The sequence below is a fragment of the Hydra vulgaris genome, chromosome 03 (assembly GCF_038396675.1).
Source record: "Hydra vulgaris chromosome 03, alternate assembly HydraT2T_AEP".
Classification (NCBI taxonomy): domain Eukaryota; kingdom Metazoa; phylum Cnidaria; class Hydrozoa; order Anthoathecata; family Hydridae; genus Hydra; species Hydra vulgaris.
Genome location: NC_088922.1, coordinates 51,352,501 through 51,379,957, shown reverse-complemented (window position 1 = coordinate 51,379,957; position 27,457 = coordinate 51,352,501). Strand labels below are relative to the sequence as shown.

General features: G+C 27.1%; 1 protein-coding gene across 2 annotated transcripts in view; it reads left to right on the top strand.

Annotated features, from left to right (window-relative positions):
* Positions 1-27,457, top strand: part of LOC101238076 (GTPase-activating protein skywalker) — a 63,512-nt gene that overhangs the window by 3,064 nt on the left and 32,991 nt on the right. For both annotated transcript variants that reach the window (XM_065793581.1, XM_065793582.1), the window contains 5 exons: positions 5,403-5,689; positions 16,665-16,787; positions 18,565-18,673; positions 23,402-23,484; positions 26,734-26,898. In XM_065793581.1, the coding sequence (XP_065649653.1) occupies positions 5,403-5,689; positions 16,665-16,787; positions 18,565-18,673; positions 23,402-23,484; positions 26,734-26,898 (767 nt within the window). The remainder of the gene's footprint in view (positions 1-5,402; positions 5,690-16,664; positions 16,788-18,564; positions 18,674-23,401; positions 23,485-26,733; positions 26,899-27,457) is intronic.

Sequence of the window (27,457 nt, the reverse complement as noted above, 5' to 3'; positions counted from 1 at the left end):
TAATTTATTATTGCTCTGTCCTTAAGAACATTGAGCACTCTATTTGTAAAATACACTAACATAATTTACATATATATATATATATATATATATATATATATATATATATATATATATATATATATATATATATATATATATATATATATATATATATATATATATATATATATATATATATATATATATATATATACATATATATATATATAAATTAGTAAAAACACTCATCTAACTTTTATCTTCAACATAATGTTTCTCCATCAGTAGGTTTATCAGGAATCGCTAATTTAAATTAGTAAAACATCAGTTTTACTAATTTATTATTGCTCTGTTCTTTAAGAACATTGAGCACTATATTTGTAGAATACACGGACATAATTTATATATATATATATATATATATATATATATATATATATATATATATATATATATATATATATATATATATATATATATATATATATATATATATATATATATATATGTAAATTATGTTAGTGTATTTTACAAATAGAGTGCTCAATGTTCTTGCAGAGATTTTGAAGCAAAGTGCTACTTCCAGTGGTAGGTTTGAATCCTACCACTGGAACTTTTTTTTTTAGATTTTTTTAAATTTTTCTAAAATACAAAATTAAACACTTTTGAAGTTTTACAGATTATATACATAACATATATAAAGATATTAAAAACTGTAAAAAACAAAAGGGAGAGAATTTTTAAAAAAGCTTAAAATTTCTGAAAACATCATTATGTTGAATATCAAGATAGTTATTTTATTAATGTGTTCAGGTAATTAGTTCTAATAACCTGCAGATGATCTGGAAAAAAAATTATGGTCTGAAACTTAATAAAGAAAAAAATTAATAAGCCCGTCCTGCTACTCCAGTAGGTACTGCTGTAAAGGCAAAAATAAAAAATAAAAAAAATAAGCCTGTCCTGCTACTCCAGTAGGTACTGCTCTAGAGGCAAAAAAATAAATAAATAAGCCCGTCCTGCTACTCCCGTAGGTACTGCTGTAGAGGCAAAAAAAAAAAAAAAAAAAAAAAATGCAATTGCCATCTATGTTAGAGATACTTATGTTAAGTCTTTACGCAATCAATAAAGTTAATCTCCACATCAAGGATATTTTATTCAATTGAGAATTTTTCAGAAATAAATTAACGAGGTAAGCAGGCTTGGACATTACATTTTGAATAACTTTCAATTGTTGATCTTCTTAAAAGTTTTTTTACGCGAAGGCTTTAAATAAAATAAAAAATAAATTATGATAGTTTGAAATAAATACAATTTGTGTTAACAAAGTTTTATATTTAAATTTTTTCTAATAGGCATTTATTTTTTATGATAAATTTAAATGTTTGAAACTATTTTTCCATGTCTTTCTAAAAAATTTTTAAAAGATTTTTTTTAAAGTTACTTTAAATTATATATAAGTTAAATTAAATCTTTCTATTCCAATAAACTGATTTAATTGCTTTATTTTTTTTGTTTATATTTTTACAAAGATTTGTTTAAAAGATTTTTTTTTTAAAACTTGACTTACTAATTAATTAGGGCATGAAACAATTAAAAATAACTATTTTAAAAATACATTTTTTTAAACTATTTTTTAGCAACCTTTTGAAAAAAAATGTTGCAAAAAAGTTGTATAACAATTTTAAAATGTTATATTTTTTTCTTTTCAATATTTTAATTTCACTTTTCAATAATTTAAATAAAGTTTGTTCATTCATTAAATAATCATTAGTAATCGGTAGAAGCGTTTTGCGTAACTTTAATAAACATTTCAAAAGATAAGTTTCAAAGTAATTTATTTCAAATGCAGTTAAAATTATAACAAAAAGTAAACTTTGTGTTTCATTTTAAAGCTTATATATATATATTTTTTTTTTGTAAGGAATTTTTTATTTAGTTTTTTTAAATATTTTTCCAAGTTCAAGTTTAGCTTAGTGTTTCTTTTTTCAGCGCATTTCTGAAATGTTTAAATCATCAAAACATCTAAACAGTCATGGTCAAGTTGTCAACAAAAAAAATCATTTGTGTGGTCAGGAGTAGCATTCGATTGCATGTCCTGTTCAAGCCTGAGTAAGAGTTCTGATGAGCTCTAAGCATGCAAATATATTGCAGATATTTATTTTTTTGCTCTAAGAACAATATTTAAATAAGTGACCATTTATTAAAAAAACATTAATGTAAAAAAAAAGATTGATAAATAGCTGAGTAAATATAAAAATCTATTTTTATAGGTAGGTGTGAAATAAACTCCCTAGACCCGTATGCTACAGGTCATGACAGCTAGTATATATATATATATATATATATATATATATATATATATATATATATATATATATATATATATATATATATATGTATATAATATATATATATGTATATAATATATATATATATAATATATGTATATATATATATATATAATATATATATATATAATATATATATATATAATATATATATATATATATATATATATATATATATAATATATATATATATATATATAATATATATATATATAATATATATATATATAATATATATATATATAATATATATATATATAATATATATATATATATATAATATATATATATTATATATATATATATAATATATATATATATATTATATATATATATATATATATATATATTTGTTAAACGTCGTAATAGCATAAAATAAGTAATTATTTTAAAAAAAAACACGATGTTTTTTATTCTTGACATGTTTCGTAAAATTTATTTACATTTTCAAAAGAATATTTTACAATAATAAAAAACTCTGAAATATTTATTAAAAAATAGAAGTCTTTACAGAGAAATGTTAACGGACAAAAAATTATACATAATAAACCAATATATTTATTACAAAATAACTCGGTAAATAACCAATCAAAATAACCAACTGTCAAAAAAAATATATATATATATATATATAAATAAACTGACAGTAAAATTAAATAGATAAGTTTATAGTATAATGTAAAGTTTGTTTATTAAGTGAGGGACTTTCCCATTTAATGTGGAGGGCTTCTTTTATCTTTAATTTGTGTTTGGTTGGGGCATTATTCAAAATCTCAAAAGAATCACAGTTAGCCAAATTTTTGCAATTAAGAGATAAATTTAAGTGTTTAAATATATGAGATTGTTTATCACTTTTAAGGTGCTCATTTATTCTAGTTGCCAAGTGTCTGGAGGTTTCTACAATATAACTGGCATTACAGCCAGCACAAGAAAATTTATAGACAACATGAGATTTAAGTATGTATGTATGTATGTATGTATGTATGTATGTATGTATGTATGTATGTATGTATGTATGTATGTATGTATGTATGTATGTATGTATGTATGTATGTATGTATGTATGTATGTATGTATGTAGGTAAGTGTGTATGTAAATAGCTACTGTAGTCTTTTAGCTGTCACAGAAGAGAGATCAAAATGTAATTTCTTTTTATCAAGACCAGAGTAAATAGTTGTGTTATCAGCAAACACAGTCACTTTAGAAGGGACATCAGAAAAATTGTTAATATTAATGAGAAACAACATCGGACCAAAGATAGAATCTTTAGGTATCCCAGAAGTTACTGGAAATAAAGAATGGAATGGAAATGTATGTATGTATGTAGCTACTGTGACAGCCTAAAGACTGTAGTCTTTAGGCTGTCACAGAAGAGAGATCACAATCAAATTTGATTGCCTGTTATTAGCGATCAAAATGTAATTTCTTTTTATCAAGACCAGAGTAAATAGTTGTGTTATCAGCAAATAGAGTCGCTTTAGAAGGGACATGAGAAAAATTGTTAATATTATTGAGAACAACAGAAGTTACTGGAAATAAAGAAGAGTGTTATTCATGAAAGACGACTTCAATACTGCAATTAAAATTTTCAAAACCTTTCTAGATATGCCTTATAAATTGAAATTTACGGAGAAAAACAACATGCCAAACTCTGTTTAAAAACATCTTATATGAATGTTTAAAGTTCTTGCATAAAACTACAACCATAAAATTATAGCCAAGTATTAGGTGTTTATAAAGTCAGATGCAGTTGTGGAAAATCTTAAATAGGCTAATTTAATATACAAAAAAAAAAGGTTTTTTTTTAAAAGTTTGTTTGCTTACTAAACTCATCAGTTGAGAAAATTTAAAACAAATGAATTCAATTGTTTAAAAACAACTTTAGTTTTTATGTTATTTATAGGAGTGAAGTTGTGATACCTGCAAGTGCCAGATAAGGAATCAGCATTTGTGTATTTATGCTTGATTTCACTTATGTTAATATCATATTGTATTAAGTATTGTTTTAAAAATATATTTGTGTATTGGTGAATAAAATACTTTTGGAACCTATTAAATTCTATTTATTAATGATAAAATGGATGCTTCAATGAATGTGAAATTTCCAAATCCAACTTGCCACTACCTACTAAAAAATTAGGAAAGGGAAATGATTTCGTATTCCAGCAGGATAACAATCCAAAATATACATCTAAGAAAGCAAAGCTATATTTTGATACAAATAACCTTCAAAGAAACTATAATGAGTGCATAAGATAATATAACAACAGAAGAGGCCCAAAATTTGGTTAACTTAATTGTCTACCTGAGGCCTTCAAGATCAAAGGAAGCCCCACTCAATACTAATTTATTTTTTATTAAATTTTATAAAAAGCTTTTTTTTTTTAATTTCTAAATTTCCATTGTATAAAAGAAAGCAATGATTTGTTGTAAAAAATTTTTTTACAAAAAATAATTGTTTTCTTTTTAAAATTTTTGCAAATTTTTTTGCTGACTTTAGTTTCTCTTTTTTTTTTAAGGTGAGTCAGGTGATTCTTTAATCACAGAAAACTGTCTTATTCTTCTCCTTCAGTTAGCTATATTTGTTCTTATTTACCATATTTTATAAACTAATCGTTGACTGAGAATCTGGTGCTGTTTTTTTTTCGTTTTTATAATCTTTAGCTTTACAATTATGTCTGACAAATGCAATTCTTATGTTTAAATGTTTATACCACTGCTGATCAAAATGATTAATCTTGAATTCTGACTGCCATGTTTGCTTTACTTTCTTGTAAATTCTAAATCTTAATTCTTCTCTGTGGTTTTATTTTGTGCAATGCTGCACATATCCAATGGTGATCCGATTTTATTCTGCATTTGTGGTAGGTCTAAAACTAAATAATAAAATAATATTAAACATTGCAAGTACATTATTGGTATTAAACATTAAGAGCCACTGTGTATTTTTTGCTAAGTGTTTAAGCTGAAAACTTAAACACAATCTTATATTCAATCTTATTATTTAGGGTTTTTTATTTAAATTTAAATATTTTCTAGATTTTAACAAGATATATTTTTTTAATATATAGATAATGGACAGTGTAAATCTATGAAATTGACATCTAATTCTCACTACTTAACTCCAATGGGCTGTTTCATACTGCAAAAAGTTCTCTTGGTTATAAGCGAGTTAAATCCAGACATTGTTTATTGTCCTATGCTTGAGCAGTTAGGAGCAATCATGCTACACTTTATGGATGAGGAAGATGTTTTTGCCTGTCTTACTGGTATTCTCAATAGGGACTTGATTGAACAAACAAAAACTTCAAACATAATATCTGATACTACCTTACAAGATCTCTTAAAATTAAAAGAGGTAATTTACTTTAGTTGTCATTTCACTTTTTTTTCTCTTAAAAATGTTTGTTACTTTTTTATTTATATTTTTTACTATACACATTCATAGTAAATCTTTTACTTTTTTTTTCCATAAAAATGTTAACATATTATTTGTGATGATTTGTTTATTTGTATCAATGTAAGTATATCACTGTAATTTCTATAACTATTAATGTAATTTAAAGTTGTTGTTTTTTTAATTTATTTCAATAATTTTTTTTTAACTTACAAGTTATACAAATGTGAAAAACAAAGCTGTCTCAATGACGATTACCACTGAACCACATTTCTGATTGCTGTGCACAAAAAATAGTTTCTTAAGCAATCTAATAGATCTCTTCTGCTATTAGATCCATTCCAAATTTTGAAGGTTCCACTTCTAATTTTAAAAGGTTTATTTTCATCAGAAAATAAACATAGCAAAATGAGAAACCTTTGATTTAAAAGACTTTTTCCGTAATACAAAACTGCCTCAACCTTGTTGTCATATTCAAATAGTGCATGAGTTAGCACCAACAGTGTAGTTATTAAAACTTTTTTTCCATGTAAATTAAACAAAAAAACCATTTTTAACTTCAGAAGACAATTTATCTCTTTACTGCCATGATCCAGATCTGTTAATGAATGTTGGAAACTTCTGTTTTAAGTTCAACACAGTAGAGGCTTTTTATTGATAATTAAAATTGAGTCCTCAGATGTTCTTTTACATGAATTTTTTTTATTTAGCTAGATTGATCTTTCTGCTTACTTGTTAGAAATACTGCTTTTAATACAATTTATTGCAGTTATTACTGCCATTTTAGTAGAAAGTTATAGAAAAAATATAATATTTTTGATAAAAAAAATAAATTGATATTTATTATGGGAGGATAAAAATTTGACTTAAAAGCCCCCACTTTTAAACAGATAATCTATAAAATCTATAAATGGCATCTCAGGAAATATAAAAAGTTAAGAAAAAAGTAAATTTTTTTATAAATATTAAACCAATATATTTTATGTTATGAAACCATTCTTAATAGATCTATATCTTGTAAATATGATACAATCTCTATATTCATAAATTTAGATTAATAAGTTTTGCTATAAATTTTTTTGGTTTAAGAACAATATTTGTAATCAAGACTTTTTATATGTGTATCGGACTTTAATTAATTAAAGATTGAAACTAAAAGATATTATGATATTTTTGTTGAAAATGTTAATGAAAAAAGTTATTAAAAATAATGTAATTGACCAAATAATTACTATCGAATTCACAATAAATGTTTGTCAAGAAACATTTGCCCTACGTTCTCCTGATTTGACCGTTGTTTATCATGTAAGACCTAAAATGAGGGGGCCACTAAATTTGAGGTGACTACCTTTTTTTTTCTTTTTTGTGGATTTTTTTTGTAATTCCTTTAACTCTAAACTCCAAAACACAAACCTTGTTGCCACCACACAGAGAAACAGAGTTTATGCGCAGGGGCTATTCTAGACTATTTTCGACAGTGTCGACCGTTTTTCCTAGAATAGCCCATGGTGCGTTACTTCCAGAAGCTTAGGGTTGATTTGAACTTCTAAATTGTGGGCCAAGTGTTTTACTACTATTCTACTATCTCATATCAATAGATGCATAATAAAAACATTGAAACTAGTGATATTGAAAGGAAACCCTAAACTGGATGATCAAAGGTGACTAAAGGAGGCCAGATAATCACATTATTCAAAAGCACATCCAGTACTACAGAAATTTAATTTAAGATATCCCACTGATGTTATATCTCTTGTCATTAAGTACTTACGTATAAATATCATTCTTTGGTTGATTTTCAAGAGTTTGGTGAAAGTATTACCATTAAAAATGACAGTTTTCATTGTTGTAAGAGCTGCAAAGGTTATATACCTATAACCTTTACAGCTCTTACAACAATGAAAACTGACCCTCCAGATTTGTTTGCCAAATACATTTATATACTTTGTAGTCTTGTAACAATTAAAAGATGTTTGTGCAAACAATTTAATTTAAAGAGTTAAAATATGTTGCCTTTCTCAAATATTCAAAAAAATATTCAAGATAGAGGAGGATCCTTGGATTTCTGACAAGTAGTACTACTTGTCAGAAATCCAAGGATCCTCCCTGTTCATCATGGATCATCCTTCCAATCTTCATGTTTGGTACCCATCTTGCCAAATATAAGTAAATATTTGCTTTCCACTGTAAAACATTGACCTAAAATCGTGACTTAGGACCCAGCTAGCACACATACGTTGATAAAACGTTAGAACAATGTTGCGTTTGCCCAACATCGACCACCAACATTTTTTTAATATCATTTTGGTTACAAATGCGAGGTTGCCAATAGCAAAAGAACAATGCTGACCCAACATTGTATTTTAAGTTGGCATTGCATAATTTTTTATGTTGATTTAGTGTTGTATTTTATGATGGCACGTTGTATTTTATGTTGGTGAAACATTGTATTTTAAGTTGGTGATTTAAGGTTATATTTAACGTTTGCACAGTGTTATATTAAACTCTTTTCGGAATTTAATTTATTTGTTTTATATTTATAAATTTTATATTTATTTTTATTGTATTTATATTTATAGTATACATATAAACACATTAAATATTATATATTTATAGTATACAATTGTATATATGTACTTATACTTACATATTTCAACCATTTTGATGGGTAAACAATGCCTTTTTTTATGCTTGTATTAAAATGAGCCTGCATTTGATTAAAGATGCATTATTAATGTTTGTTTTGCTTGTGGCTTGATATTTGGTTAATATATTTCCATAATTAACTGAAATATTCAGATGAAAAATAGTTCTTATAAATTATACAAATAACCCAGCCAGAACACTTAGGTTGGGCCAACACATGTAAATACATCGCTAATGTTGGGTGTTTTCTCCGATGAAAATACAACGTTGATCCGATGTTAATTTTATTGTATTTATGTTAATGAAAACCATGATAACTACGTGATTTAAAATAGTTAGCAAAATTACATTAGTCCAATCTAAACCAGTGATATTTTCATTAACGTGAAGTAAAATTTGAAGTAAAAATAATTGATTTCGTTAATGTGAATAAAAACTTAAAATTAGGATATATCTGAAGAACGAAAACTGAAATAGAATTGAATATAAGCATCAAAAAACGAAAATGGGAATAGAATTAATAATTATTAACGAACGAAAATTATTGAATATTAAAAAAGTTTTGATACAATAATTAGTTTTTTTTTGACAACTAGTTTACAAATTTTACATACTTGGTTTGAAATTGGCGCACATGTTTGACCATAACGATGATATTTGAAATGATTATAGAATGTATTAATGGACCACAAAACTGGTCACGTGCTTGTCATTACGTTAAGTATAAATTCAATGCGTCCAATCTTTTGTTGTAAAATAAAATAAAAATCTATAGATTCTTAAGAGTTGCAAATCAATCAATAACAGAATAATGAGTTTATCAAGGTTGTTGGCTGGTAGGAAGCGTGACAGTCCTGTATGGAAATTCTTCATTTACGATCAAAAAACTGAAAAATCCAAGTGTCTAGTACAGGACATAAATAATGAGGGCGCGTGTGGCGCATTTCTTGCCGGAAAAAATTCCAGTAACTTAGTAGCGCACATTCAGAGAATACATAAAGAGACACACAAATGTTACACGGATGAAAAGAAAAGACGAAATGCAGAAAAAATGTTTTTGAAATGTAAAATTGATGAAACCAATTCTACATCTTCCCAAAATAGTGGAAAGACAAAAACCCAGACAATAGGAGAGAGCTTTGAACACCGAATCACCGCGTGGCCAATGGAATCAAGTGAATATCAAGTGCGTCAGGATAGCGTGATTGAAATGATTGTTAATACCAGCTATCCAATGGTATTGCTAGATCAGCTGTCGTTTCGAAAGATGATAAAAACGCTTGACCCAAAATTTAAATTGCCAGGTAATAATTAACACAACTAAATTTTTAAATTATTGTTTTAGATTCATTCAATGCTAAACAATTTTTAAATGTTTACCTGTAATTATCGTATCATTAGTGTAACACTATAGTAACTAACTACACAAACTGATGTGCATTAAATTTTAACTGATTTAAATTTTATATTGCAGGGTCTGCAACACTGAACAAGCGGATAAACGAGCGTTTTCTTCGACAATTATCAAAAGACTTGATAAATCATACACGCAAAGTAACAATTTGTCTTGATGGTTGGACGAAGAAGGGTCTCACAGCATCGTTCCTTGGAGTATCTGCTTGTTTCTATGACACCACCATTGATAAAACACGACATGCTTTCCTAAATTTGATGGAACTCCAACATCCCCACACGGGTGAGATGCTTGCCGAATGTTTAAAGAAATATCTTGACCAGTGGGTATTAGAGAAAATCAAGTTATGTTGATTGTTTCAGACAGCGGGTCTGATATGGTTAAAGCCATCAGGCTCTTACAGGAAGTGCATGCAGCTAAGAAATCTAACGAATCTGAATCTTATGAGTTTGAATCTGACGAATCTGAATCTTATGAGTTTGAATCTGACGAGTCTGAACATGAAACTGATGAGGAAGAGATCCATTCTCAGTCAGAACAAACTGATTTATTCCTACCAGATCATTTTCTATATCGTCGAATGCCCTGTATGGCTCACACACTCCAGCTTCTCATAAAACCAGTTTATGAACATTATAGTGCAACCATCTTAGAAACGAGACAAGTTGTATTAAGAATTAGGAAATCGAGTGTGGCAATTGAGAAACTTATTGACAAGTGTGGGAAGTCTGTGATAACTGACTGCACCTCAAGATGGAACAGTACATATCAGATGATTGACCGGCTGTTGAAAATAAAGACATCGGTGAATGAAGTTCTTACAGAAATTGGTACATATTATTTTATTATTTATGTTATTAGTGAATATAAATTGTTTTCAGAATTTTATTAAATCTACAAAATTGTGTCTTACCTTATTTAAACTAAAAAAACGAAAATGTTAATAAATTGTAAGTTCATTAGTCATTGTCATTAAAAAATAAGACAGGGCTTATAGTCTTTAAATTAGATTTACTAATAACACCGAAAGACTTTACCCTGCCTTTTAAATCACATCACAACAGCATGGAAAAAAGAGACGTATATCAATGACAATTATTAGTTATTACAATTGTTATTAGTAAACTTTAATTACAGATAGTTTACTTAAATTTAGGAATCGACACATTCAAAGCAAGTGAATGGGTTCGTCTTCAAAACATTTCTTCACTTTTGGAACCATTTGCAGTACAAACAGATATACTTCAGACCGATGCCCAGTCTCTTTCATAGGTTCTACCATCTATACTCAATTTGGAATGCCATTTACAAGAATATCCTACCAACAAGTCTTTGACAGCGAATCTTCTTGGAGATCTACGTCAACGGTTTCAATCAATTCTGCAGCCGGACTCAGATATGTTTAATCCTCTTCCGTCTGCTGCAAGTTTGTTAGATCCAACCGTTGCTGTCTTTATACTCACACTGGAAATGGACACCTTGCTCCATGCAGCAAAGATGTATATAATAAAAGTTTGTGGAGTAGAACAAGAATTAAAAGCTGCTGCTGAGTCAAATGGATTTGAATGTGAATTTGCTGCCATAAAGCGCTTTAAGTTCTTGTCAAATAAAATCTTTACAAAAGAAGGAAAGATTTATAACCAAGACAATATCACTGTTGCAAGTCAGCTGTCAAGGTATTTGGTTGACATAAGCGGTGATGAAGCGCTGCCAAGTAACGGCCTGCTCTTTTGGAAACAAAACAAAAGCAAGTATAGCAAGATTGCAATTTTGGCTGAAGATTTACTGTCCGCCCCAGCATCACTGGCGTTTGTAGAAAGGATTTTTTCACTTTGTGGAATTTTAACTGTTGGTCGCCGCAATCGAATGAAAAAATCATTAGAGATGAGAGTTTTTATGAAACTGAACAAAAACTTGTAATTATAATTCAACCAGATATTTTCTTTCAATTTCAAAAAAAAAATCTTATTATAACTCAATTGAATCATTGAATGACTATTTTATGACTATTTGTATGGTTATTTAGATGTTTATTACTAAGTTAAAAAATTTTTTAAAATTCTTTCTTGAAACTTATGTATTACATTATTTCTTGAAATAATGATAGGGGAGACCGGGGCTAGTTGTCAGCAGGGGTAAGTTGACGAATTGCGTTTATGTGCAGAGTCTTTTATCAAAAAGTATCAGAAATCTTAGGGAACTTTCCTAATTGATCATTTCATCTTGGGTCCTATGAATAAAACTACTATAAATATTCCAGTCACAACTGATTTACTATTATCAGTCAGGTTTTTTTAGTAGTTGTCGTTTTTCAGGATCTTTAGGCAGTTTATTGAAAAGCTTTTGGGGTTTATTGGAAAAATTTTCACAGGGGAAGCTGAAAAACAAAAATATCTTTATAAAATCAATTTTTTTTTAAAATTATTATTTGTAACAATATTGAAAAAATTTATTTTTACAAAAAAAAAATTTTTTAATTTATTTTTTACAAAAAAAATTTTTTATGGGATTTTGTTACCAGGAACAAAAGTGGGGTGTTGTTTTGGCTTCATATTCGAACTGCTAACTGCTTCTAGCTCATAGAAATATTAAAAAAATTTTATAAATTTTTACTCACTAATACGTTTGTAATCTTTATTATAGTTTGCGCCAACTTACCCCGGGGTGGGGTAATTTTTTTTTTTTTTTAAGGCCCCGGAAGGAGCCATAAGATTTTTTATTTTAATGAATGCAACAAGTACAAGTTACCCAAATTCATAAACTTCAAGATTGCACTTTAATTTTTTCAAAAAAATGTGTCGTTAGGACTACTAATTGCTGTGAAATTTGATAGAAGTAAAATATGAACTGATTTAGAAACTGAAATAAGAATTAAAATGATTGAAATCATAAGAACTGAACTGAAATTAATTTAATCAGAACTGATTCAAAAGAAGTAAAATTAAAATTAGAAATTATATCAATGCTTCAAGAACTAAGTAAAATTGGAAATTGAAATTATATTTAGAACTTAAATATCAATGATCTAAACCCAACATTGATCCAATGTATATGGATCAACATCGACTATGTGTATAACCCCCTTTTTAATGGTATTATTTATTTGTATAACCCCAATTTTTGATATCAATTGGGAACTCTCCATTAAAAAAGATGATAATGTTAATAAATCTACAAATTTCATTTTAAAAATATTTGATGAAATCTTAGACCAACATGCTTCTTACAAAATACTAACCAACCAGCAAATTAAAATAAAATCAAAACCTTGGATTACTTATGGAATACATTAATCTATTTCAGTTGAAATAGATTTAACTTTTTATAAACAAACTTTATAAAAGTTTATAAAATCAAAAAATATTTATAATAAAAATTTATAATAAAAATAATAAAAATAAGAATTATTTGCAAAATTTAAATTTTATATAAACAAAAATTACAATTAATTAAAATTTTGCAAAAAATCATACTTTATTACTAAGCAGCCGTGGCACAGTGGTTGCGTATTTGCCTCAGAAAAAGGATCCGTGGTTCAAACCCCACCTCTATGCAAGTTTTGCGACATTGATTAGGAAGGAGGCGTGAACTTCCAGTTAAATGCTCATCCACCTTATCATCTGTGATAAGACCGTAAGCACTTCTTGGGGTACCTAAATAAAATTAAAAAAATAGTAGTATATATTAATAATAATCTGAATAATATTAAAAACACCTGGAAAGGAATAAAAGAAATCATTAGTATTAAACCTTCTACACACAATTCATTTTTTAAACTTAAATTGAACAAAAACCTTATCACTGATCACTGCTGTATCTAATACACAGGTCAACAACAACAACAAAAATTACTGGTGTCCAAAATATTTTAATGAATTTGGGGTATTTTTGGGGTGCTGATTCTGAATATGCTATCAGTTTTGCCAGATTGGCTCAAGTTTTTGATATTTTTGGTATCTTATTTATAGCACTTGTTGGTAAATGTGACGCATCATCTCATTAATTTCTTGGGATTAGTACTTGAACTGAGCAGTTCTCAATATAGTTTTTTGTTGATTAGTGTTCTAAAAGTTTGTTCATAGCTTGATTTTTGCACTAACTTTATGTTGTTGTCTGTTTTCCAGTGAAAAGCATGAACTCATCAAGAAGAAGTTGTCTTAATGATCCAGACTCATTCTGTTACATTTGTGGTGAATATACACTGCAAAAACATAGAAGAAACATAACAGACTTCATAAAAAAAGTGTATTTGGCCTATTTTGGGGTTATGCTTGGGGACCAAGACAAGTCTTGGGCACCACACATAGTGTGCAAAGCATGTATCGAATTATTTCGAAAATGAAGCAAAGGACAAAGAAAAAGCTTCAAATTTGGTGTTCCAATGGTGTGGAGAGAGCAAAAAAATCATCATGATGACTGTTATTTCTGTGCAGTGCAAGTGCAAGGATTCAATAAGCATAAGAAACAAAAATGGGAGTATCCTAACATGGAATCTGCAAGAAGGCCTGTCCCTCATTGTGAAGATGTGCCTGTACATGTGTTTGCCATGTTACCTGACCTTTCCCCACCTGATGATGATGAAATGCAGGGTATGGAGCTAAGCATTAGTTCTGGAAGTGAACCAGAATATGAAGGAAGTTTCAGAACACCTACACAGTTTACCCAAGGAGAGCTCAATGATCTAATAAGAGACCTCAACCTCTCAAAAAGTGCATCTGAACTTTTAGCTTCAAGGCTAAGTGAAAAAAATTGTCTGACGCCTGGAACTAAAATTACATCTTACAGGACCAGAGAAGAAGCACTTCTTCAATTTTTCTGCGAAGATGACCTACTTGTATATTGTAAGGATATTCCTGGCCTGATGCTGCAAATGGGTTTACAAGTATATCGTCCTGAAGACTGGAGGCTTTTCATAGATAGTTCTAAAAGGAGTTTGAAATGTGTTTTGTTGAACAATGGCAATCAGTGTGCATCTCTTCCAGTAGCTCACTCATCTAAACTTGCAGAACAATACAAAAATGTCAAAATGGAGAAACTGTGCTACCATGAACATTCGTGGCTGATATGTGTTGATTTAAAAATGATCAACTTTTTACTTGGACAGCAAAGTGGATACACAAAGTATCCTTGCTTCATCTGCATGTGGGATAGTAGAGCAAAACATCAGCACTGGGAGAAACTGAATTGGCCTCCAAGGGACACCTTGACAATAGGAGCATCAAACATAGTGAACGAACCTTTGGTGGACAGGGAAAAAATCATTCTTCCACCACTTCACATAAAGTTAGGATTAATGAAGCAGTTCGTAAAGGCATTAGACAAAGATGGTAATTGCTTCATGTACATCTGCAGATCTTTCCCTGGTCTTAGTAGCGAAAAATTGAAGGCAGGAATCTTTGATGGTCCTCAAACTCGGAAACTCATTAAAGATTCAAATTTTCCTAAGGAAATGAATGACATTGAAGCTGCTGCATGGTATAGTTTTGTGTTGGTAGTGAAGAACTTCTTGGGAAATAAAAAGGCAGACAATTATGAAGAACTGGTACAAAACATGCTGTTGAGATTTAGAAATCTGGGTGTACACATGAGCATTAAATTGCATTATCTTCACAGTCACTTGTACAGTTTTACAAAAAACCTTGGAGATTTTAGCGAAGAACAAGGGGAGAGATTTCATCAGGATATTATGGTGATGGAGGAAAGGTACCAAGGCAGATGGGACAGACATATGATGGCTAATTACTGCTGGAATCTACAGCGTGACTGCCCGAATAGCTCTCATAGAAGAAAATCATATAAAAAGCACTTTTCCAGCGATTAAATGTCTCCTATCTTTCATGTCTTGTTCATTTTTGAAAATTACTTTCTAAAACTAGTTAAAATAAACTAAAATCAACATTTACTTTGTTAAATTTATTGTATTCATGACAATATCAATAAAGTTAATGCGCGTGTAGCAAATTACGTCTTTTTTTTACACATTTCACAAAAAATCTCAAAAACTTGATTGTATATATATATACATATATATATACATATATATATACATATATATGTGTGTATATATATATATATACATATATATATATATACATATATGTATATATTTACATATATATATATATACATATATATATATGTATATATTTACATATATATACATATATATATATATATATATATATATATATATATATATATATATATATATATATACATATATATATACGTATATATTTACATATATATATATATATATATATACATATATATGTATATATATATATATATACATATGTATATATATATACATATATGTATATATTTACATATATATATATATATATATATATATATATATATATATATATATATATATTACATATATATATATATATATATATATATATATATATATATATATATTACATATATATATATATATATATATATATATATATATATATATATATTTTTTTTTTTTTAAAGTTTTTTAAAAATGCATATTTTTAGTTTTTAGTTTAAAAATATCATTTTCTAGGCAGTGAAATTTAATATGATAATTTTTACATAAAATAATGATTATTTATATAATTTTTATATAATTTCGCTTCTTTTGAGATCCAACATGATACACTTTATATGAACACACTAAGAGGGCAAGAGCAGACATTTAAAAAAAAAGATTGTTTTAAAAACCACCCTAATATATATATATATATATATATATATATATATATATATATATATATATATATATATATATATATATATATATATATATATATATATATATATATATATATATATATATATATATATACAGACTTGATCAATTTTATCTGGTTTTACAAAATATGTTTATAATTTATTTAGAAAAAAGTTTATTCAAAACTGGAATCATATGTTACATCACATGCTGAGGCTGCTGGCCATAAGCTTGTAATATTCCCATCTTTAAGAAAGTTTATCTTTGACAGACTTCCATTACCTCATTTGGTATGTCTTACATCTAGTTCTTTTTTGAATAATTTGTTTTTCATTATTTTTTCATTTCATTTCATTTTATATTTTTTTATATTTTCAAGGTATTCTACAAAATAAGTAATGAGTAAATTAAGTTTTTTCTAAAAAACTACAAAAATAAGTGAGCTCAAAAAATAATCATAATAAATATATTTAAAAAAAAATGCAGAAGTAAAGCAGTTTTACAGAATTCTTTTTATAATAGTGTCAATATATTCCCCAAATGTGTAAAAATTTACAGTAGTTAAGACATTTATGACTTCCTGTTATGTATATATTTATATATATATATATATATATATATATATATATATATATATATATATATATATATATATATATATATATATATATATATATATATATATATATATATATATATATATATATATATATATATATATATATATATATATATATATATATATATATACACACATAACAGGAAGTTAAAAACATTCTAGTCTTTTAATTTATGGTTTTGTGGTTTAGTTACCTCTTGCAATTAAATTAATGTGTTTTGACATAATCTAACCTTGATTTTGTCAACTTTAAAACCATAAACAAGTGAAGGGCCATTTTTTATCACACGTTTTCTAAGCCGTAAAGTATAGGAATATATATACACACACACATATACATATGGTTTTTAAGTTTAATTTCTGTGGTTATACATTTTGTGGATTCTTTAAAACTGCTTTCTTATTTGAATATTGCAGAAAAATTAACACAGCCTTTCGCAGTGACCTGTTTTGCTGATCAGGTCAATAATAAAGTATACTAACAATAGGAAGATTACCATACAAAGTTTACTAACTCCTACTACTAGGGTGCACAGTAGGCCAGTTGGTAGACAAAATGTGAAAAATTATAGTTGTCTAAGTTACTATGCAATGTAGGTAACCATAGCAACTAAATGAAAATGATCACTTTTTAAAAAAGGTAACATTTGTTACTCATGCCAAAGTTAATAAATATAACACTCATAAGAATTTGCAACTACAAAATTAGGTATCTAGAGCAAGGAAGTAAAAAAATAACATCTTCAAAAGTGCAGACATCATATTAGTACTCATTTTAGTGAATATGAAGCTCTAATAGATTAATGCTATAATATAAGCATTTTATAAACTCTTGAAAATTTATGTCATGCAATCATGTAAATGCTTAAATATATGCAAATTAATTAATTACACGCAACTATTAAAAAATCAAGTTTGTAAAGCAATTAAAACTAATATAACGAAAATGTGTGTTTAATAGTTTAAAAAGTACGTTTGTTTTTTTTGTCTAGAAATTAGCCGAAAAGCTCGTATTAATGTTTTTTCATTATATAAATTTAATGTTAATATATTTTCTAAATTTCTTCTTGAAAAAATTTGTTTTTTACACATAGGAGTTATTACCTGAGGAGAAATGATACATACATGCATGCATATATTCATACATGCATACATACATATATGTGTGTGTATATATATATATATATATATATATATATATATATATATATATATATATATATATATATATATATATATATATATATATATATATATATATATATACATATATATATATATATATACATATATATATATATATATACATATATATATATATATATACATATATATATATATATATATATATATATATATATATATATATATATATATATATATATATATATATATATATATATTGTTGTTTGTTAATTTGAAATTTTATTATTACCAATCCACTTTAGGTTCGAATTGTTGACTGTTTTCTAGTTGAAGGACCAAAAATATTTTATCGTGTTGGATTGTATCTGTTGAATCTTTTTTATACCCATTCCTTGACATTTAAGCAGCTTTGTAAGTAATGTTTCAGAAAACCATATAGTTTTTACTAATAATGATATTGTTGTTTTTGTTGTTTGTGTTATTGTTTTTAATATTACTGCCATTCTAAGATAAAAACGTATTTTTTTGTAATCAAGCTAAAAAAAATGTGTTATGCATTAAAATACATTATAAATAAATGTACTATCTATTACAGGTATATAGTTTTCAAATTTTCGAGTTTTATGAAATAATGATATGAAATAATGTATAACATATGTCAAATAAAAATTTGTACAACTGTTTTTTTTAAAATAACTTCATTTCAAAAAGTATATACTTTTATACAAACTTAACATTTTTCTCAGGCTGACTAGGTTGTAGTTATTATTTATTATTATTTTTTTATTATTATTATTCACCTCTCCAAGGCTGAAAAGGCCACTACAGTCGAGGAGGCTACTTTTTTGTAGTTACAACCCTTTCTCAACGCTATAACTTCAAAACACGAATCTTGACGAACAAGGCCACTGCGCGGAGAAACAAGTTGAGCATGGTGCCACCAGGGATGTGGTGGGGATCGAACTCGGAACTTCTCGCTTATGAGGCGAGGACTCTACCACTACACCACTATCGCGTAGGTTGTAGTTGGTCAACATTATTAGCAGTCCAGCCATATATGTACAATTCTTGAATTTCTCCATCATGCTTGTAGTACATTTGTGATTGATTAAAGATTGTAATAAGTATGGTTCCTATATCCCCATATTTCTCCGGAGATCTCCAGATTTTAAGGCAAAAAATAAGGCTCCAGGGGATTTCAAAGAAAAACATTAAGTCTCCTCTTTTTGATTGTTTCTATAAAAAATTTCACATTAACTATTTAAATTTTGAGTATATATATAATTGAAAATAAAAAAATTATTAAATATAAATGTTTTTAGTCAATTTACCAATTTATTGAGAATGCTCAAACAAAATGCATTCTCTTTTCTCTATTTCATATTATTTTCAAATGTGCGTGCATCCAAACTTGCCAAAACGAAAGTCATGAATGTTTAACATAAAGGTTATAAAGTATTTTGGTTGCTACTGCAAAAGAGATTATACCTTGAATTTAAAGTTTAAAATTTAAAAAAAGTAAAAAAATAGCTGCAGTTTCAATAATGTTGTCCAAATAAAATGATTTCTAGTCTTAAGAAAGGGATAAATGCAAAATTTGCCTAGCTGGAACATATGTTTCTGTTTCTCACAAAGATAAACAAATTTCCTTGTGTTAATCTAATGCATCTTACAATGATAGATAGGTCAAAGGTTATGCAAGTTACATAACATTGGACTTATTAGTAGTCCCAATACCAAGAGCTTTCAGTTATATAAAATAAACAGTATCCCTACTTGAGATCAGATTCAGAAGGGAAAGCCCTTTTTCAAGTTAAGGAATCATTGTGCCACGATTAATATTCTTACATTGTTAGGTTTTTAAAAAGAAACAAAGTTAAGGTAAAAATAGTTATAGAAAATAGGAAAATGTAAAGAAAAACACACACAAAAAAATTTAATTGTACTTTCTAACTATGTTAAGGTCAAGTATTTTAGTAACCTGCCAGATAAATCCTGTAGTTATGGGCTGTTGAAAATAGTATTGAAAACACCTCTGTAGAGATATTGTTTTCGGTAATTGCTGGCCAACAGAAAGAAAAAAAATTATCAGTAAAGCCTGTTAAAAGCATATTATGCATAAAATATAATTTCATTCATAATCCTGTCATGAGTTCCATAAGTATCAAACAAAAACTTATTGAAAAAGACAGGTTCAACAAACAAGTATATTTGGTATGATTCATCTTCCCCTGTTTATGGTTCTGCTCTGTTCTCACAATCATACAGATTTTATCTTTCATAAGTCTTTTAAAATGGTATATTTTAATATAGAAGTTTATGAATAATTAAGTGTATTTCTTGTTCAAGGATAGTAAAACAGCAATAAGATTGAGTGTAGATGTTTTGTGATTAAAGTAAGGTTAATTTTATTCACAAATTTAATCAGCATTGTTATTGTTAAGTTGCAATATTATTATTAAACAGTGTTTAGACTAAAAAAAAATAAGAGGAAGAGTTGTTATTAAGTTCCCTAGTACCATGCAACAATGGTGTAATATTGGTATAATATTTATCTCTATGTTGGCTAAATGTTGTTTACAATATTGCGCCAATATAAATTTTCCTCATTTTAATATATATATATATATATATATATATATATATATATATATATATATATATATATATATATATTATATATATATATATATATCTAAATCTCTCTGAGGAGGACTGGAACCCCCAAAGCTATTACCCGCGCCTCAAAAGAAGAACTTTATTACATACACAGCATTACGTGAATATATTGATGATGCAACAAACAAAAATCAAATTGTAGACAAGTTACTTGATAAAAAGTTCTTGTCGAGTGAAAATAAAAATTATAAAAAAATACTTGTTATTTAATTTCGATCTCCACCACATCTACCACAGTATCAACTTGTTTCTCTGCTCAGCATCATTGTTTTTCAAGGTTCATGTTTTGAAGTTAAATGGTTGGGAGAAGGTTATAACCACAGTTAAGTAGCCTCCTTGGGGAGGTGAATTAACTGTGGCAAAAGTACTTTCAGCACATATTTTGCTTTGTAGTAATGCTTGATATTAACAGATGTTCAAGCTTGTTCATTTGTATAATGCAAGCTAGGGGCAAATTGCTTAATGTGAATCTTTTATTCTTCTATTCTTGCACTAAGTATTTTTAGTTTATTACTTGCTGACTTTAAAAATACAAAATAGTTTTTATTTGCTAAACCAAAGTAAAAACTTTATTAAAAAAATGAAACAAGAATTGAAGTTTAGTTCATTTAATTTTGACAAAAATGATGACAGCACACAAGATTATATTTTAAAAACCTGAAAAAAGTTCTTATTAGATATTCTATAATATTTTATAAATTGTTTTGGTTCATTGAGCTGATATTTAATTTATTTTTTTTTGGCAGTAATTTAACAAGTTGCATAATTTTCAATATGCGATTAAAAATGAGAATAAGTTCAATCACTTATAAATTATCTGATACTTTACAATAAATTTGGCCCAACAAAAAATGACAGGCAGCAATCAAAAGGAATTAAAAATAAACAAGAAGACTATCACCAAGCTGAAAAGGCAAACAACATTTCTAATTCAAATTAAGTTTTAAATATATATTTGAAAATAGGTTTAGATTAGGAACAGCAAAGTAAATTATATGACGTTTCTTATGCACAAAAGTACACAGCGTGAAAATGGTGTATAAAGAATATTAAATGTTTCAAACTCAATTTAAAGATTTTCAACATTCATGGTTTTTTTTTAAAGTTTATCATTGATGTTTGTTATATACAAATCATATTTCTTCTTTTGAAATTAAAAATATTCTTGGCTGATGCAACTGGGTGTGGAAGTTTGTTCTAATTGATGTAAATCTATATGTTAAGATATTCTTTTGTAAAGCACAGCTCTTAATAAAACTAATCCCTAATGGTTCAAGGAAGTTTATAATTCAAGTTTTTTTAAGAGATAATGATGAATATTTTTTTTCAATTCTAATTTTTTTTTACTGTGTCTTCTATTCAAAATATCAAATATTAATGAAAATTTTTTTTTCAATTCACTTTTTTTTTTACTGTGTCTTCTATTCAAAATATCAAATATTAATGAAAAATTTAAAAATCCTAAAGTTTCAGCGAAACGTTTATTGTTAATCTGCATGTCAGATTTAGCAGAATAGAACTGCATGTCAGATTTAGCAGAATAAGTGCTATTTTTCAATAACAATTAAAAGTAGATTTTACAAAAAATGTACATCTTTAATTTTTCCCTAGGCCGCATGACTAAAATTGTGCTTTTTATGAAAATTTAAACATATTTTTACTTTAACTGCAAATCAAAAATAGGAGATTTCAGCAAACTATCAGTTTCTTAAATACAGTCAGTATAAACATGTATTTATAGAATTAAAAAATATATTAATGTAATTTGAAGTGTTAATTAAAAGGTATCCAAGTTTTAGTATGCGGATATTTGAAAAACAATAGGTGTGTCTATTTTGAAATGTTTTAAGTTGTTTCATTGGATTTCTTGTTTAGAAATATGTAAACTCAGATATTTCAATCTTTCTATTGCACACAGAACATAAGCAGGGGCTAAAAAGTCTTTTTTTTTTAATGTAGTGTATTTATTAATAACATGCAATTTGATCTTAGGCCAGGAAAGGAAACAACATGCAAAATTTATTGTAAGGAAATTTTAAAAAAGATATTTGGAAAAGAAAAAAAATCTGCAGATCTTATTTGTTGACCTTGAAAAAGATTTTTACACTGTACCAAGAGGGTTAATGTTATGGGCTTTGAAGTATTTAAATATTGACTGGTAACAATTATCATAAATTTGTATGAAATTGACACAATCAAAACAAATGGTGAAAAGAGTGATGCTCAGTGCATCAAGGTTCAGTGCTTAGAGTTTACAGAGTTCAAAGTTTTCTCTTCAGAATACTAAATTTTTTTTACAGAATACACGTTTTTTCAACTGAATACAATGATGATGATGATTAATGATGATGAATCATAATGATGGCGATGATGTAAAATGTAAAAGTTCAATAAGTTAAACTTGCAATTCTTGCAGATTTACGAGTTTATGTTTTGAACCAATTTTTTTTTTTTTAATAGTTTGTTCTTCTCCACATGTTCTTGTTGCTACCATTGGACAATATATGTTATCATTGCAAATTGCTCCAGATATCTTTATCAAAGTATGTTCTTAAGTTTATAATGATTCATATATTATTTTAAAAATATTTTTTGCTATTTTTAAAACTTAAAAGAATATCTAAACTATTTTTTACTTAGTAATTAAGATTTACTTTTTTGTTTAATTATTTGACTACTATATGTTTTATTTAACGTTTTATATTTATTTGTATTATATTATAATTTAATTTTAAGTTTAATTTTTTTACAATATACCAGGGTGTTACCCACGAATAAAATTTATACAGCGTTAACATAATATTAGGAATTTAGATTGCTGTCGGTAAAAAAAAAAAAAAGATCCTTCATTACAAAAGTTCCAAGTTTAAACAATTAATTACAATAACTGTGAATATAGAATTCTTTCTTATTAATTTACTTTTTTATTATAAGTGTAAAATTTAAATTTTTACAACAAAACTTTCAGATTGGTTTAAATTGCTATAAAAAAAAATTGTAAAAACACGGCTGAAATACAAAGAAATCACTGTGAATATTCCGTGAAAAAATTACAAACATTAAATATTCACCAATTGTCTGTAGTCTCAAATAAAAAAATCAAAATATGAGATTTACGTTTTAAATAATCAATTTACAACGTATTTCTCATATTATGATTTTTATGTTTTAACTCGTCGACAAAATACTCTAACAAATCGTTGTCAAAACACTCCTTCAGACCATCTGTTGCAATCATCAAGCTTTCTAGTAAATAACATAATTATGAATAGTGAGTTATAAGTTGCTCTAAGCTTTCTTTACCATAACTAGACAGTTGGCTGAGTGTTTTAGGCAATCGTCTTGGGTCAAAAAATTGAAAGCGATTGCCAAAATTCCATTTGTGCGAAAGTGTTTTTTATTTCACTTTTAAAACTGTTAACAAAAGATCTAAAAATGTTTAACTCAAACTCACTTAGGTCAAAGATTTTTTTTTTTTAATTGGCTTGTGGCTGGTAACAAAAAAGTTATTTCATCAGTCGCTGATTTCATTTCAATAAAATTTTTTTCTGTGAAATACTTTCGTTGAGTACCCGAAATTAAATCATCTAAACTATGATTAGCTTGATTGACATAAGTTTGAATGTCGCTGAGACTAACTCCTACTTGTGAACTTTGTAGTGCTAGCACAAGTAGGCGAATCGCTTCAAACACATCTAAGAGCATATTGTTGCAATGTTAGATTGTGAACTCACTTGTATAAATAGCCCAAGTGCTTCTGCTTCTTTTCATTTGGTATAGCATGTTGACAAAGCTTGTAAAATCAGTTTATAACCTTTGAACACAACTAAACAAGCTCAGTCATGTGCAGTCCAATGAGTTACACTTGGACACACTGGAACTATGGTTTCTAGTTCTCCATAGATTTTGGAGCATTCCTGCAGCAAATGCATAGCTAGTGTTTGGTACTTAAAAAACTTCCATAGGTTAAGTAAAAAAATATCTACCTCCATAGTAGTAGGAAAGTCCTTCAAAATATGTTTAAAACATAACGCAAGTTAATGAATTATACACCTGACCCAAACACAGTGGTACAGCATCCTCAATGTAGGTTTTTAAACCTCTTTTTACATCAGAGTAGATGCTTGTTGTGTCCATAAAAGCAAAGCAAGCATTTTTAAATAAGATATTATTAGCTCTAAAAAATTTTTGAATAACATTAAAAACATTTGGAGCTGATAGACTAGAACCGGTGAGCTTACTTAAAGGAACTGTCCCTATAAAGTGTTCTTTAACTATGTCGTTGTGTTTGAAAGTGGCATGTATAGTTAATCTAAGTTAACTATACATGCCACTTAAGTATGTATAATTAATATAAGTTTCATCTGAATAAAAAGAAAAACTCCCACCACTTCTAAGTGGAGTAAAGGATTTTTGACTAAATCAAAGATAATGTTTATATACTTAGCAATATATTTTGGAGACATGTATGTTGCATTTGCTGGGCCAGACAAAACGTGTGCCTTAACTTCCTTACAACCACACTCAGCAATAAGTTCAATAATTTCTGAAAAGTATGTGCCCAGTTTTTCATGATTAACAAATGCGTGACTCGAAAGAAGGTTTTAATAACTAAGCAAGAGTTACTTGTTTTTAATGTTTCTTTTGCAAGGGTATTTTCAGGCAGCATTTTCCAGATACTCAAGTTTTGCTTAGACATTTCATCAAAAGCTTGTTTATTTTTTAAAGCTATAGTATGCCTATGCGTAATTAAGTGATCATTAGCACGCTCTGAGAGGTGATCTGCAAATTTGCCAGGGTTTTCAATAAATGCCTGATTACTTTTTTTTCCAGGGGCAAACAATATGCAAACTTTACAAAACCAACCTTGTCTTGATGACAAATAAAAAAAATCGGGAAATAACATCTCATACTTTTCTGTTGTTTGAAGTCATAGGTCATCTACATTTTTGATTGGTATTTGTGTTGGTTTGACTTTCTTTTTTTTTCTTTTTTCAAGAACTGAAGTTAAAGGAACTGCGTATACATTGTTTTCCTTTTCTGCTAATGTAGACTGATGAGGACTTTCACTTACTGCTGATGTAGACTGATGAGGATGTTCGCTTACAAAAGATGCAGACTGATGAGGACTTTTGCTTACTACTGATTTACACCGTTGACTATAGTTTTGCACACTTGTTGTTTCTTTGTGTTTCTCAAATAACGTTACAATATTTTTGATTGAATTTTGTTATATTTCTCTTTAAAATAGTATTTTCCATTATTTGAAGACATTTTGTTGTCACTTTAATTTTATTGACTTGAATCTAAATTAATAATAGAACGTCAAAGTCTTTCAACAATATTAAGGTTTTTAAAGCAAAATGTTTTTCAATAGAATAGAATTTTGTTCGAATAGAATGTTAAAAAGTCAAACTAGTTTTTGTTGTTAAAAAATTTTTCGTTACTGTAGTCAAATAAGACGTCTATGTCTTTTAAGTGAATTTTTTTAATCGAATAGAATTTCGGTCGAATAAAATGTTAGTAATAAGAACATTCACTATATGGTATTTTTGAATTTAATTCGATAGACAACTCCGGCCGGGGGAGATTTGACGGCACAAGTTAATCATAGTTATATGCGGTGCCATCAAGATGGTTAACACCCTGTATACATTCTTATTACATTATACATGTTATATTTTTATTATACTATATATTTTTCATATTCTAAAAATGATATATTTTAATATAATGTATATTTTAATATAATGTATATTTTTTTAAATTAAATTTAATGACTTTTATTATAGAGTATTTTGAAAATATCATTGAAAAGCAAGCAGTTATTAAAGTTAAAACAAACAAACATGGCTATGAGTAATTCACATAACCTTGATTATACAGAAGATCTGATAAGTCAGCAAGTTGTTACTATTAATCTACACGAAGTTTCTGACATCATTGATCCAATACATGTATGGTTTTTATTATTTAGTTATATATATATATATTAAATATACTAATTTAGATTTATTTTTATCTTTATCATCATTATCAACATCACTGTCATATTATTTTATCATTATCAGTATATATAATTTCCTTCAAATTTATAGTGTATTCTTTAATATAATTTTTTTTTAAATCACTTTTATTAATTTTTGCAAAATAATTTATTGATGTGATAAGAAAATAATAATGAAAACATATTATGCATCTCAATTTGAAAAGTGAGTGATGCACTTCAATTTTTCATAAAAACTTTCTATAAGTAAAATAAAAAAAGACTTTTTTTTTTAGTTGTAGTGTCTTTCATATCTAGATACTGCTTGGTCAACCTCTTAGTCAATATATGTACTGACACCTCACCTAATAACAGAAAGAAGACTTATCAGATGATAATTGGAGGGGTCAGAATGTTCTCCACCGTTTTTAAAAATTGGAACCACAGATGCTATTTTCCAGCAAGCAGGAAAATAAGACTCAGTCAAGCACTTATTAAATAGTTTAGGGAGAATTGAAAAGAGTTCTAAA